The following is a 14,264-nucleotide window of genomic DNA, read 5'->3' as shown; positions in this document are numbered from 1 at the left end:
AAAGCAGAAGTAGATGTTTTTCTGGAACTCTCTTGCTTTTATGATCCAACGGATGTTAGCAATTTGATCTCTGGTTCCTCTGCCTTTTCTAAATCCAGCTTGAATATCTGGAAGTTCATGGTTTATGTACTGTTGAAGCCTGGCTTGGAGAATTTATTATATAATTCCTGCCTCTGTGAATACCTTGTATGCCCCAAAATTCAATATATTCAAAACTTATTATCTTTTCCCCCTTTCTTACTCAGGGTTCAACAAACTGCATTCACCCAACTGTCTAGACATCTGGATTATTGGGGACTCTTCCCTCTCCCTCCCCAACCCCCTCTATTCAATTCCATCTGATAAACAACTCTTGAAACATTTTCAATTCTATCTCCCATTTTTCCACACTAGCTTCATTTATCATCTTTTGCCTTCTAACTCATTTCCTGCCTCAGGTCTTCTTCTTCTCTAATGATTAGCTGTTGCACAACCAGAATAATTTCTTTTTTCTAAATGCAAATTTAATTACAGCATTCCCAGGTTTGAAATCCTTCGATGGCTCCTATCTGACTTCATTAGATGGCCATTCATCGTCTGGTACTGGTTCACTGTCCCACTTTTTAAGCTGACCAAAATATTTAATCATATCCTCCATACTTAAAAATCAGTCTGATTCTTCTTTTCCCAAACGGTGAAATTATTTCCTATTTTCATATTGATTACTATCTGAGGCAATGAATGTTAATAATCCTGCATCTGTTGTATTTTCAAAAACTACTTGTCTTGAAGCTTATTTATAGTGTCTTGCCATAAACAATTATTTTTTACTTATCATGTAATCTATTTATCTACTTTTTCTGGTACCTTTTGAATTTTGTGCCCTGTTATAGAAGGTCTCCCATGATTTCAACGCCAACCAAATATCCTCAAATCCATCTGACTTCATTTTGTTTATGGTATGAGAAAGGACTCTGGCTTTGTTTATTCTAAAATGAATAGTCAGTAATATTGGCACCTTTTATTAATAAATTATCATTTTCTCAATGAACCTAAATGCCACCTTTGTCTTATATTAAGTCCTTCCTTTGACCCAGGGCCAGTTTTTCCTAGAATCTCTATTCTATTCCACTGATCTATTTGCCCATGACTCTGTTAAGACCATTTTTCACTGGAGTGAACTTTTGGTAAATTTTAATACCTACTGAGAACTTCTAAATAATTCTAATCAATTTCAAGGAAACATCATTGGGATTCTGATTAAGGCATCATTGCATGTAAATATTATTTTAGGAAACATTTATTTTACTATTACAGTAAGTCTTCTTATTCAAGAACTTGGTGTGGCCTGCCATATGTGCAGATCTTATTTTATGTCTTTCAGTAAGATTTCACATTTCTTTTATTTAGGTTCTTCAACATTTTGTTAAGTTTAAAATACTGTATATCATTATAAGTGGTATATTTTCCCCTGTCCTGGCTACTGCTCATATTAAAAATAAAAACAAGTTTGTATCTTATGTAACTTTATAAATTCTCGTTTTAATTTTAGTAACCTTTTGCTAGATTCTCATGTGTTTTTTGAGAGCCTACAATTTCAGACAAATTACGCTTTTCTAATGTTATAAAATTATTTCATGCCCTTATCTGTTGCATGAGACAGAATCTCTACAAATAATGAATCACAGTATTAAGAGTCAATATCTCCTGTGCCTGATTTTAAAGAAATGACTTCAGAAACTTGCCATTTAGCATGATATTTGCTAAAAATTTTTGGTAAATGTCTTTATCATTATGCAATAACTTCCTTCCATGTCTAACCTACTTAGAAATTTTATTAGGAAAGGCTGCTAAGGTTTATCCAGTGCCTTTGTAGCATTTTCATATAACCTGTTTTTCTCCTTTAATTTGCTGCTATAAAAAATGAAGTTTTGTTTTAATTCAGACTTGATCTTTAATACTTGACAATGAGACTGCCCTATGACTGGAAAGTGCCAGAGGCCATCCAGAAACAGACAAGGGTGATCATCAGAACAGAATGGATGGACATAATGTCTCTCTTTATCCATTTAATGTTTTGGACTCTGAATTCTGCTTTTTCAGATACGAAAATTGTCACGCCTCCTTCACTTCTGTTTGCATTTTCCCAATATCTGTGTCCATTTATTTTTCAAATTCCTTGTTATTTTGTTTTACAGGGTGTCTTGAAATCATACACATTTTGAATCTAACTTTTCAGCCCATCTGACAGTCTCTGTCTCTTGAGTTCATTCACGCTTAGTGAAGTAATTAATGTACTTGATTTTATTCCTTCCACCTGAAATACAATCTCAATTTCCTTCTTCTTACTTTTGTTAAATTAGCCATTTCGTCCCCGCCACTTTTTTTTTGTTCTTTTTTCCTCCCTGTCATTCCTCTGTTTGCTTTTCCTTCTTGACAGTTTAGAAGTCCTACAGTATTTTAAAGATCAGCTCATGCCTACATATTCCTGAGTCATCTTTAAATATACATATTCTTTCAAAAGAAAATAATAAAGTTATACAATATGTACTTTTACACTATGTGTGTTTTTAACACACTTGCACCAAGAATCCATAGCTGCTCATCACTCCCTCAACCCTAAACAGGAGAGAAGCTTTAGCTCTAGGTTACTAATAGGTTTTTCTTTTCATGGATGACTCTTCTATTTCAAGACTCCCTATTTAGCATTTATATTACAAAATCCTAGTCACATCATTATTATCCATTTAATTTTAATAATGCATATATTGCAAGATTCATTGCTCCCATTATTCCTCTCCTTTTCATCTTTCCCTATCTTGGGATTTCTGTTCTGAACCAACTGTCATTTGATAGAGTACTTCCTCAAGTGTTTTTCTCAGATAAATACATGGATGGAATACGTTTTAAATGCCTGCACTTCAGAAAATGTTTATTTTGCCCTGACAAATGAATGGTATCTTTTCCTGGTTATTAATTTACAGGCCTTAAGTCTTTTTCCCTCAGGATTCTACAAATGTTGCTCCAGGAATTTAACTTTTAGTGTTGCTGATAAAAAGTCTGAAGCTAATTGATTCTCTTTTCATTGCAAGTAAGTAACCTGTTCTTTTGGTCTCAAATATTAAGATTTGTCCTCGGATTTCAGGAATTTCACCAACATGTGTCTACATATATATTCTAACATTAATCCTGCCTCTGACTCAAAAAGATGATTACTTTTCTATGTATTTCTTTTCTACTTCCAGACTCCTTTTATTTCATGTTATGACTTCTGGATCTGTCTTCTGAATTTATCTCTAGGTAATACTATTCAACATCTGCAGGTGTTTCTTGAGCTTCCATATGTGAATCAAGAAGTATAATCGCAATCTTCATTTGTTTCATTTTTAATCCAAAATTAAATTTATTATATGTGAAAGTTACTATGGGAGTAAATTCTTAGAGTGCTTATCACAAGAAAAAACATTTTTTTTATTTCTTTAATTTTGTACCTTTAGGAGATATGCATGTTCACAAAATTTCTTATGGTAATCACTTCATGATGTATGTAAATCAAGTCATTATGTTGTACATCTTAAACTTATACAGTGCTGTATGTCAGTTATAGCCCAACAAAACTGGAAGAAAAAATTAAATTTGTTCTAATTGTACTGCTTGAAAGGTTTCTTTTTCTTTAGTAATCCCTGATCCTTTTCAACACTGTAAGAACAAAAAACACAATTATTCTAGTTTTTGGCTTGTTCTTTCTCCTTGGGTTTCTCAGTTCCCATAAGTGAATTATTATCATTTCTTCTTCTTTCTAATGGCTTATGCTCCCTCAGCATCTACACAGACCAGGGCATAGAGGTCTCTCTACAGTGGCAAACCAGTGAGTGATTGAAGGAATATGGTTTCCTACTCCTGAGGTCAGGACATGACCTCTTTGCTAAGGTAGAGAGTAGAGGCCTCTCTGTTACCAGACCTCCACAGGAGTAAATTTAAGTCCCAACTAAAGTAATGCAGAAGACTCTTGAGATTCTCTTGGCCTGCAAGGAGACCAAACCAGTCAATCCTAAAGGAAATCAACCCTGAATATACATTGGAAAGACTGATGCTGAAGCTGAAGCACCAATACTTTAATTACCTGATATGAAGAGCCAACTCACTGGAAAAGACCTTAAGCTGGGAAAGATTGAAGGCAAAAGGAGAAGGGGGCAACAGAGGATGAGATGGTTGGATGGCATCATCAACTCAATGACCTGAGTTTGAGCAAACTGCAGGAAATAGTGAAGGACAGGGATGCCGGGCATGCTGCAGTCCATGGTGCTGCAAAAGTCAGACCTGACTTAGCAACTGAATAACAACAAAGTAATGCCTCTGAATAATAAAAAAGTAATGGCTCTGAATAATAACAAAATCGTACTATTTTAAGTATTCTAATCACTGTGATTAAAAGTAGTGCAAATAATTTCACAATTTGTATGGAAATACAAAAAACCTCGAATAGCCAAAGCTATCTTGAGAAAGAATGGAACTGGAGGAATCAACCTGCCTGACTTCAGGCTCTACTACAAAGCCACAGTCATCAAGACAGTGTGGTACTGGCACAAAAACAGAAATATATATCAATGGAACAAAATAGAAAGCCCAGAGATAAATCCACGCACCTATGGACACCTTATCTTTGACAAAGGAGGCAAGAATATACAGTGGAGAAAAGACAATCTCTTTAACAAGTGGTGCTGGGAAAACTGGTCAACCACTTGTAAAAGAATGAATCTAGAACACTTTCTAACACCATACACAAAAATAAACTCAAAATGGATTAAAGATCTAAATATAAGACCAGAAAGTATAAAACTCCTAGAGGAGAACATAGGCAAAACACTCTCCAAAATACATCACAGCAGGATCCTCTATGACCCACCTCTCAGAATATTGGAAATAAAAGCAAAAATAAACAAATGGGACCTAATTAAAATTAAAAGCTTCTGCACAACAAAGGAAACTTTAAGCAAGGTGAAAAGACAGCCTTCAGAATAGCAAATGAAGCAACTGACAAACAACTAATCTCAAAAATATACAAGCAACTCCTGCAGCTCAATTCTAGAAAAATAAACGACCCAATCAAAAAATGGGCCAAAGAACTAAACAGACATTTCTCCAAAGAAGACATACAGATGGCTAACAAACACATGAAAAGATGCTCAACATCACTCATTATCAGAGAAATACAAATCAAAACCACAATGAGGTACCATTTCACGCCAGTCAGAATGGCTGTGATCCAAAAGTCTACAAGCAATAAATGCTGGAGAGGATGTGGAGAAAAGGGAACCCTCTTACACTGTTGGTGGGAATGCAAACTAGTACAGCCACTATGGAGAACAGTGTGGAGATTCCTTAAAAAACTGGAAATAGAACTGCCTTATGATCCAGCAATCCCACTGCTGGGCATACACAATGAGGAAACCAGAATTGAAAGAGACACGTGTACCCCAATGTTCATCACAGCACTGTTTATAATAGCCAGGACATGGAAGCAACTTAGATGCCCATCAGCAGATGAATGGATAAAGAAAGCTGTGGTACATATACACAATGGAGTATTACTCAGCCATTAAAAAGAATACATTTGAATTAGTTCTAATGAGGTGGATGAAACTGGAGCCTATTATACAGAGTGAAGTAAGCCAGAAAGAAAAACACCAATACAGTATACTAACGCATATGGAATTTAGAAAGATGGTAACATTAACCCTGTAAGAGAGACAGCAAAAGAGACACAGATGTATAGAATAGTCTTTTGGACTCTGTGGGAGAGGGAGAGGGTGGGATGATTTGGGAGAATGGCATTGAAACATGTATAATATCATATATGAAACAAACGTCCAGGTTCGATACATGATACAGGATGCTTGGGGCTGGTGCACTGGGATGACCCAGAGGGATGGTACAGGGAGGGAGGTGGGAGAGGGGTTCAGGATGGGGAGCACGTGTACACCCGTGGCAGATTCATGTTGATGTATGGCAAAACTAATACAATATTGTAAAGTAATTAGCCTCCAATTAAAATAAATTTATATTAAAAAAAAGTAACTTTCTAAATCTTTAGGGCTCCTAAGTCTTATGGCACTAGTGAAAGAATGAGGTAGATACCTTTGTTATGTAGAAGATACAGCAAGCTATCATATGCTGTACACTTTCAAAGCTTGCAAGATGTTTCTTTGAGTGGATGACATTTGGTAGTCCTTGCAAAACTACCACACACTTTATCAAGATCTGAAAAACAGAAACACAGTGCTTTTTGTTGAAAATATCTTTACTCATTAAAAAAATACCCTATTTAAATCATGCAGGTTTAAGCCATCACATTTTATTGTTGTTAATAATTATGGACCAATTGCTTATCTTGTACAAAGAAGTGTACCCTGAGATAAAACTGATAAATTCAATGTTCAGATGAGTACGTCATCTAAGGTAACTTGAAAGCTAGAGGAAAGGATAAAATAAATACAAAAATAGATAAAACAAAGCCCATACTGACAAGTACTACAAAAGATACAGGTAAAATGTTACATGTGTACAAGACACTAAAGATGACATTCAGGCTTAGGAGAACCTTGAAAAAAACTTACAGAGAAGGACTATTACCATATTAAATATACAGCAATATGGGTACTTGGTATAACAGCTTCCTTTAAAATAAAACCAAGCACTCATATCCCAGGAAATCAATTAATATTGGCACTTCAGTTCAGTTCAGTTCAGTTGCTCAGTCGTGTCCGACTCTTTGCAACCCCATGAATCACAGCATGCCAGGCCTCCCTGTCCATCACCAACTCCCGGAGTTTACCCAAACTCATGTCCATTGAGTCGGTGATGTCATCCAGCCAACTCATCCTCTGTCGTCCCCTTCTCCTCCTACCCCCAATCCCTCCCAGCACCAGGGGTTTTTCCAATGAGTCAACTCTTTGCATGAGGTGGCCAAAGTATTGGAGTTTCAGCTTCAACATCAGTCCTTCCAATGAACACCCAGGACTGGTCTCCTGTAGAATGGACTGGTTGGATCTCTTTGCAGTCCAAGGGACTCTCAAGAGTCTTCTCCAACACCACAGTTCAAAAGCATCAATTCTTCGGTGCTCAGCTTTCTTCACAGTCCAACTCTCACATCCATACATGACCACAGGAAAAACCATAGCCTTGACTAGATGGACCTTTGTTGGCAAAGTAACATCTCTGCTTTTGAATATGCTATCTAGGTTGGTCTTAACTTTCCTTCCAAGGAGTAAGCGTCTTTTAATTTCATGGCTGCAGTCACCATCTGCAGTGATTTTGGAGCCCAAAAAATAAAGTCTGACACTGTTTCCACTGTTTCCCCATCTATTTCCCATGAAGTGATGGGACCAGATGCCATAATCTTCGTTTTCTGAATGTTGAGCTTCAAGCCAACCTTTTTACTCTCCACTTTCGCTTTCATCAAGAGGCTTTTTAGTTCCTCTTCACTTTCTCCCATAAGGGTGGTGTCATCTGCATATCTGAGGTTATTGATATTTCTCCCGGCAATCTTGATTCCAGCTTGTGCTTCTTCCAGCCCAGCGTTTCTCATGATGTACTCTGCATATAAGTTAAATAAGCACAGTGATAAGATACAGCCTTGACGTACTCCTTTTCCTATTTGAAACCAGTCTGTTTTTCTATGTCCAGTTCTAACTACTGCTTCCTGACCTACATATAGGTTTCTTAAGAGGCAGGTCAGGTGGTCTGGTATTCCCATCTCTTTCAGAATTTTCCACAGTTTATTGTGATCCACACAGTCAAAGGCTTTAGCATAGTCAATAAGCAGAAATAGATGTTTTTCTGGAACTCTCTTGCTTTTTCCATGATCCAGCGGATGTTGGCAATTTGATCTCTGGTTCCTCTGCTTTTTCTAAAACCAGCTTGAACATCTGGAAGTTCACGGTTCATGTATTGCTGAAGCCTGGCTTGGAGAATTTTGAGCATTACTTTACTAGCATGTGAGATGAGTGCAATTGTGTGGTGGTTTGAGCATTCTTTGGCATTTGCCTTTCTTTGGGATTGGAATGAAAACGGACCTTTTCCAATCCTGTGGCCACTGCTGAGTTTTCCAAATTGGCACTTACTTCCTTAATTACTCTCCATATCATGTGATCCTGAATTTGATCCAGAGCTAGACAATTAAGTTTAGCTTTCAATATTGCCACACACTTCTGAGCAATATTGCTATCAGAAAAGCAGACTTAGATTGCATCAATCTATTCATCTTTCAGATTATCCCAAAGGACAAATTAATATATGGAGGTTGGTCCTTTGTGGGCACATTAATTGCTTCAAGCCATCACTTGAACAATATTATTACTGTTGTCACAGAACTCTTATGAATTCTTTTCAATGCAGCTTTAATTCCTCCCTTCCACCATCACCATCTCCCAACCTACTGTTCCATATCCCCGAATCAAGTTAACCACCTAGCAGTTTTGTAGTTTTCTCTGGGCTCATGTAATCCTATGTGTGTGTGTATATTTGTGTGTGTGTGTGTGTGTGTGTGTGTGTATTCTCCAGTATTCTTGCCTGGAGAATCCCATAGACATGACTGAGCAACTAACACTTTCACTTCACTTTCACATGCACTTTCACTTTCACACACAGAGAGAGTTAATGTTATTTTACAAAGTGAAATTAAGCACAATTACTATGCATTTCCCCTTCAGGCATATCTTGCAAAAAATCCCTCCAAGTCTACAGGTATAGATTTAATTCATCATTTCTAACGGTTGCCTACTATTATTTACTGTAAACCAATCATAATTTTGCAACCATTTTCCAGAGCCTTCCTGTTGCACAGTTTTAAGGTTGATGTTTTACAATCTGGCAGTTCTGGCCATCCTTCAATTACTGCATGTCCTCTGTCTCCAGATTTTTTTGCCTTCACCTAGAAAGCTACAATAAACACCCTTACACAGGGAATTCCCTGGCAGTCCAGTCGGTTCAATCCCTGGTTGGGGAACTAAGATCTCACAAGCAACACGGCATAGCCAAAAAAAAAAAACCACCACAACAACCATCCTTCTACCTATTCAGTTGCCAAAATGAGCAGCAAGTGAGGTGCCAGCTTTGAGATGATACCTAGGGAGGGTGAGGTACCATCCTCCAGGGTACAGTAGACCCTCTAAATCAATGCCATTATGTGGTATTGTGTCCCCAGTAGGTAGAACAGATGGAAGCAATGGGTGGAACTAGGGGTGATTTTAATCTATGGGATAAATCATTAAGAAAGGAATTGCTGGGCTGTGTAAATGTACTTTTTAATTTACTAAAATATTATTCCATGAGATAAATTACTAGCGGAGGAATTGCTATGTTAGGCATATTTGTTTTTAATTTTATTTATACTTAGTTTAATTAAAATTAGGTTGGTATTACCAAATTCTAAAGACTATAACAGTTCACATTTCTCCCATTGATGAATGAGAATACCTTTGCCCCACATCCTCACCAGCAATAGGAGTTACAGATCTTTTCAATTCTGCTAGTGATATTATATTGTTGATTTAATGGGAATTTCTATGGATATTCAGAATCTGAGCATCATTTCCTATGTTTTTTTGCCACTTGGATTTGCTCTCCTATAAACTTCATATTGTTATCCCATGCCCATTATTTATTGTTATTAAAAGACTTTTTGTTATATATAGTTACCCTCATTAGTGTTGGATACCTTTCCCAAATCCATAAATTGCCTACTATCTTTGTTATGGCTCCTTTTGCCACACATAGGTTGCCATTTAAATACAGTCAAATATTTCTTATATCTAAGAGTTCTATTTTGGTTAGAGTTCCCCAACAGTGACTGTACATAGACTCTAGGGATTATTTTTTTCCAAAAGATTTTGCTTTCTTTTACATTTAAGCCTTTAATATATTTGGACTTTTTACATATAGTACAAAGTAGGGGTCAAATTCTACTTTCTTTCAGAGGAATATCCTGATGTTTCACCACCATTTACTAAAAATATCCATTATCTTCCCACTGAATTGGAAAGCCAATTCCATCATACATTACATTCTTCTACAGTGAGGCCTATTTCTGGCATCTATCCCTTGTTCCATTCATCTTTTCCTGCTCTAAACTATATAATTTAATTTAAAAACTCCTTTCCTAAGTCTTTCCCTCATAGCTATAATCCACTTTCTGAGTTAAATGCATCCTGAATCAGTAGGATCCCAGAGGATGACAGGGGATCGCCCTCAACTCAACCAAGGAAGCAGCAATTTCAGGCACTGTTCCACTGTGGTATCTTTGCTGGAGCACTTAAAAGGGAGTTTGGGGGAGAATGAATAAAAGGAGTATACATATGGCTGAGTCCCTTACCCGAAATTATCACAACATTGTTAACTGGCTATACTCCAGTATAAAATAAAAAGTTTTTTTTTTTAAAAAAAAGGAGTAGGGGTGCCTTGAGGTAGCTAATGTTGCCTTTTTTATCTTATTGGACAGAAATAATATCCTATGGGGAAGCAGTATCCAAAGAAGCTCCAATTCACACCAGGCAGATAAAAACATGCATTTAGAGTCTTGACCTAGGGCAGTGATAACGCTTCTACTCTCTGACCTAATATTTTATGAAAGGACCTTAACTTTGTGGACATGTCTCAAAACAAAACACTGGACCACTACATCAATAAATCATGCTAACCGAACCTAATAAACAAGAAATGGCAAGTATGTTGAAGATGTGAGATGCTTGCCCTCCAGAGGATAGAAATAAACCCTAAGAAGAGTCAGGGGCCTGACACATTAATGAAATGTCTGGGACGTGCTGAGACATGCCCCCACTCCAAAGTAGGTCTGACATCTCTAATCTCTCACCTCTAAGAAGAAAGGACGATGCTTTAAGAAGCAGACTGCCATGTTGTGGAGAAGGGCATGTTGCAGGGCACTGGTGGTCAGCCTTTCAGAACTAAGGGACTCATCACATGACCGCAATGGAATGAATCTCTCAACAACCAATGAATTTGGAAGAAACCTAAGCCTCAGATGAGACCACAGCTCTGGTCAACACCTTGAATTTAGCCTGATGAGATCCTGAGCCAAAGATCCAGAAAACCTGTATCCAGCCTTCTGACCTCCAGAAACTATGAGATAGTGAATGGGTGTTGTTTTAAGCCATTGAGTGTTGGTGATTTGTTAGGAAACACAGACAACTAATACAATCCCTTCAGCCAAGTTTTATCAACCTTTTTTCCAAAAATTCCAATTTAACCACAGAGACATCAAGTTTATTTTCTGGTTATCCATCAATTTTTTTCCCCTCAGTGATGGCTTTAACAGTATGCCTTGAATAAATATTGCTGTTTCTAACATTACAAGATCATAAAAATTGAAATGACTTTTAAAAAACAACCTAGAAAAGTATGTACCCATATTTAAATATGGACAGCAACAGGGCTGAATGTTTTCAGGGAAACACATTTTAAGTTCTTATTTATTCCCAGACATATAATTTAAATTATTAAAACGTCTTTCAGTTAACTCACAAAATGTCATAATACTCATTCTTGACCTATTTGTATTTTCTAAGAGACATGTCGCATTTTCTTTTCCAAAATGCAGTGTTGACTTGCCTTTGTAAAAAAAATACCCTTATGGGGAGGGGGTGAAACCCTTACCTGTACAACAGGTACCAAAACAATATTGTGATAAATGATAGGAGCAAGGAGGCCGTAACACTGAGTCACAGCCTGAAGGGCGTAACTGGAATCATTTAGGTAGTTGCTCAGTTCCAATGCCACCAATACTCTCTCACATTCAATTAGTCTAGCAATCTGTAAAGAAACAGGTATTGTTACTCAAGCTGAACACCAGGTACTTAACTTGTGTGTCTCTAATGAGGTGAAGGGATAGGAAATGTGATCCTTGTAACTTAACAATAACATGAATGTTGATAAAAAGAAAAACCTAAATTCAGGAACAACTCTAACTCCCCAATAATGCTATTAATACATACGGATAACACAATCTTAGAATTAAACTCAAAATCTTTTTATGAATTGCAATCAAATACCACTAGTAACAGAAAAGGCACCAATCTTTTTTGATTGGTAAGATAAAATCTTGGCTATATTTTAGGAGGAAAACTAGCTTTTTCAAAAATATAAACTATAACAAATAATAATTAAAATATAGAATTGTTGTAATATGGCCTCCACTTGATTAATAGAGTCTTATTTCTCTCCTGGATTTGTGAGAAAATGGTAAATTTTTTGTAGACCAACCTATCTTCTATTATACTTCTGCTGCTGCTACTGCTAAGTCGCTTCACTCGTGTCCGACTCTGTGCAACCGCATGGACTGCAGCCCACCAGGCTTCTCCGTCCATGGGATTCTCCAGGCAAGAACACTGGAGTGGGTTGCCATTTCCTTCTTGGGAGAAATGGCATGGGAGAAATCACATGAAAACAAGAATGTAGCATTCTTAGGGATAATAGGATTCTAATAGGTTTCACTTTATACATTATAAATTTTGAATATTTGAATTTATACTACTTTTATACAGGAATATATATATAAATAGAAAAGAAGGGGGGAAAAAACCATGAGCCTAGGCCTGTGAAATCTACAAACAATATCAAATAAACCAGCACAATCATACAAAGGTCTCTCAGTCCGTTCACAAGTGAGGATATACAATCCCCACAGCTCATAAACTTGAAACATCAAGAAACAAATCAAGGGAAATCAATGCATTTGCAATGATCTTAATTCACTTACTTGTTGAGAAGGGAAAATCTCATTGCCTTTAATATTATCACAGAAAAAATTTTCTTCTTTAATTTTAATGTCACTTGTTACAAAAATATTTCTAAGAAAAAGATATAAGAGAATTGAAGAACTCTCTGCCAAAATATCTGAATGTAATCTGCAAAAAGAAGTAAATGATGTTACAGGTATAAGGTGATTTAGTATGTGAATTCAACTTTGTAGATTGATTTGTTATACCAACACAATTATCCCAAGATAGCAGCAAAAGTCGGAGAAGGAAATGGCTGCTGCTGCTAAGTCACTTCAGTCATGTCCGACTCTGTGTGACCCCATAGATGGCAGCCCACCAGCCTCCCCCATCCCTGGGATTCTCCAGGCAAGAACACTGGAGTGGGTTGCCATTTCCTTCTCCAATGCATGAAAGTGAAAAGTCAAAGTGAAGCCAGCTGCTCAGTCGTGTCCGACTCTTAGCGACCCCATGGACTGCAGCCCACCAGGCTCCTCGGTTCATGGGATTTTCCAGGCAAGAGTACTGGAGTGGGGTGCCATTCTTGCCTAGAGAATCCTGTGGACAGAGGAGCCTTGGTGGGCTGCTGTCCATAGGGTTGCACAGACTCAGACACAACTGAAGCGACTTAGCAGCAGCAGCAGCAGCAGCAAAAGTATGTAACATAGTAACTCTTACACAGCTGTTTAAACTGAAATTAAAGACTGTTCTTAACAACAAGTTCATAACTAAGAAAATTAAGCTATGGACATATGTCATGGATATATAAACCATTGGCAAAATTTTCTGATTCTAAAATATATAGCTCTTTTCTATCAATATAATTGAAATCATTATAGATACTCAGAAGTTTGGAAAATAGGCCCAATATTTCAATCAATAAACTTTCTGAAAGTGGGGGTTATTTATAGCAAAATCAGCCATGGTTAAAGAGAAGTAGAGACAGATTTGGGCTTTCCTGGTGGCTCAGATGGTAAAGAACCTGCCTGCCAACGCAGGAGATGTAAGAGATGTGAACTTGATCCCTGGGTGGGGAAGATGTCCAGAAGAAGGGAATGACTACCCACTCCAGTATTCTTGCCTGGTGAATCCCATGGACAGAGGAGCCTGGTGGGCTACAGTCCATGGGAGCACAAACAGTCAGACACAACTGAGCTATTAACACACTGCCATGTCTCAGTCATGTCTGACTATAGCCCGCCAGGCTCCTCAGTCCATGGAATTCTCCAGGCAAGAAAACTGAAGTGGTTAGCCATTCCCTACTCCAGGAGATCTTCCCAATCCAGGGATCAAACTCCGGTCCCCTGCAGTGCAGGCAGATTCTTTACCATCTGAGACACCACGGAAGCCCTACAGAAGTAGAGTCACTTCAAATTATCTTTTCTAAATTACAGTCAACAGTGCCCACCACAGGCAAAACTGTGAAATCTGCAGTCTTCCTTCTCTGTTTCTGTAGTCCCTTCCTTGCCCTTAAGCCTAAGTTGGTGACAAACCCTCTCTTCTAAGCTTCAGGTC

The 14,264-nt window shown here is 37.5% G+C and overlaps 1 protein-coding gene across 10 annotated transcripts in view; it reads right to left on the bottom strand.

The window, feature by feature from the left end:
• Positions 1–14,264, bottom strand: part of CFAP54 (cilia and flagella associated protein 54) — a 300,763-nt gene that overhangs the window by 196,944 nt on the left and 89,555 nt on the right. For all 10 annotated transcript variants that reach the window (XM_061416977.1, XM_061416975.1, XM_061416972.1 and 7 more), the window contains 3 exons: positions 12,752–12,899; positions 11,650–11,805; positions 6,118–6,240 (listed from right to left, as the gene is read on the bottom strand). In XM_061416977.1, the coding sequence (XP_061272961.1) occupies positions 6,118–6,240; positions 11,650–11,805; positions 12,752–12,899 (427 nt within the window). The remainder of the gene's footprint in view (positions 1–6,117; positions 6,241–11,649; positions 11,806–12,751; positions 12,900–14,264) is intronic.

The sequence above is a fragment of the Bos javanicus genome, chromosome 5, assembly GCF_032452875.1.
Source record: "Bos javanicus breed banteng chromosome 5, ARS-OSU_banteng_1.0, whole genome shotgun sequence".
Classification (NCBI taxonomy): domain Eukaryota; kingdom Metazoa; phylum Chordata; class Mammalia; order Artiodactyla; family Bovidae; genus Bos; species Bos javanicus.
The sequence above is the reverse complement of the archived record's forward strand: the minus strand, read 5'-3'. Positions and strand labels throughout refer to the sequence as shown.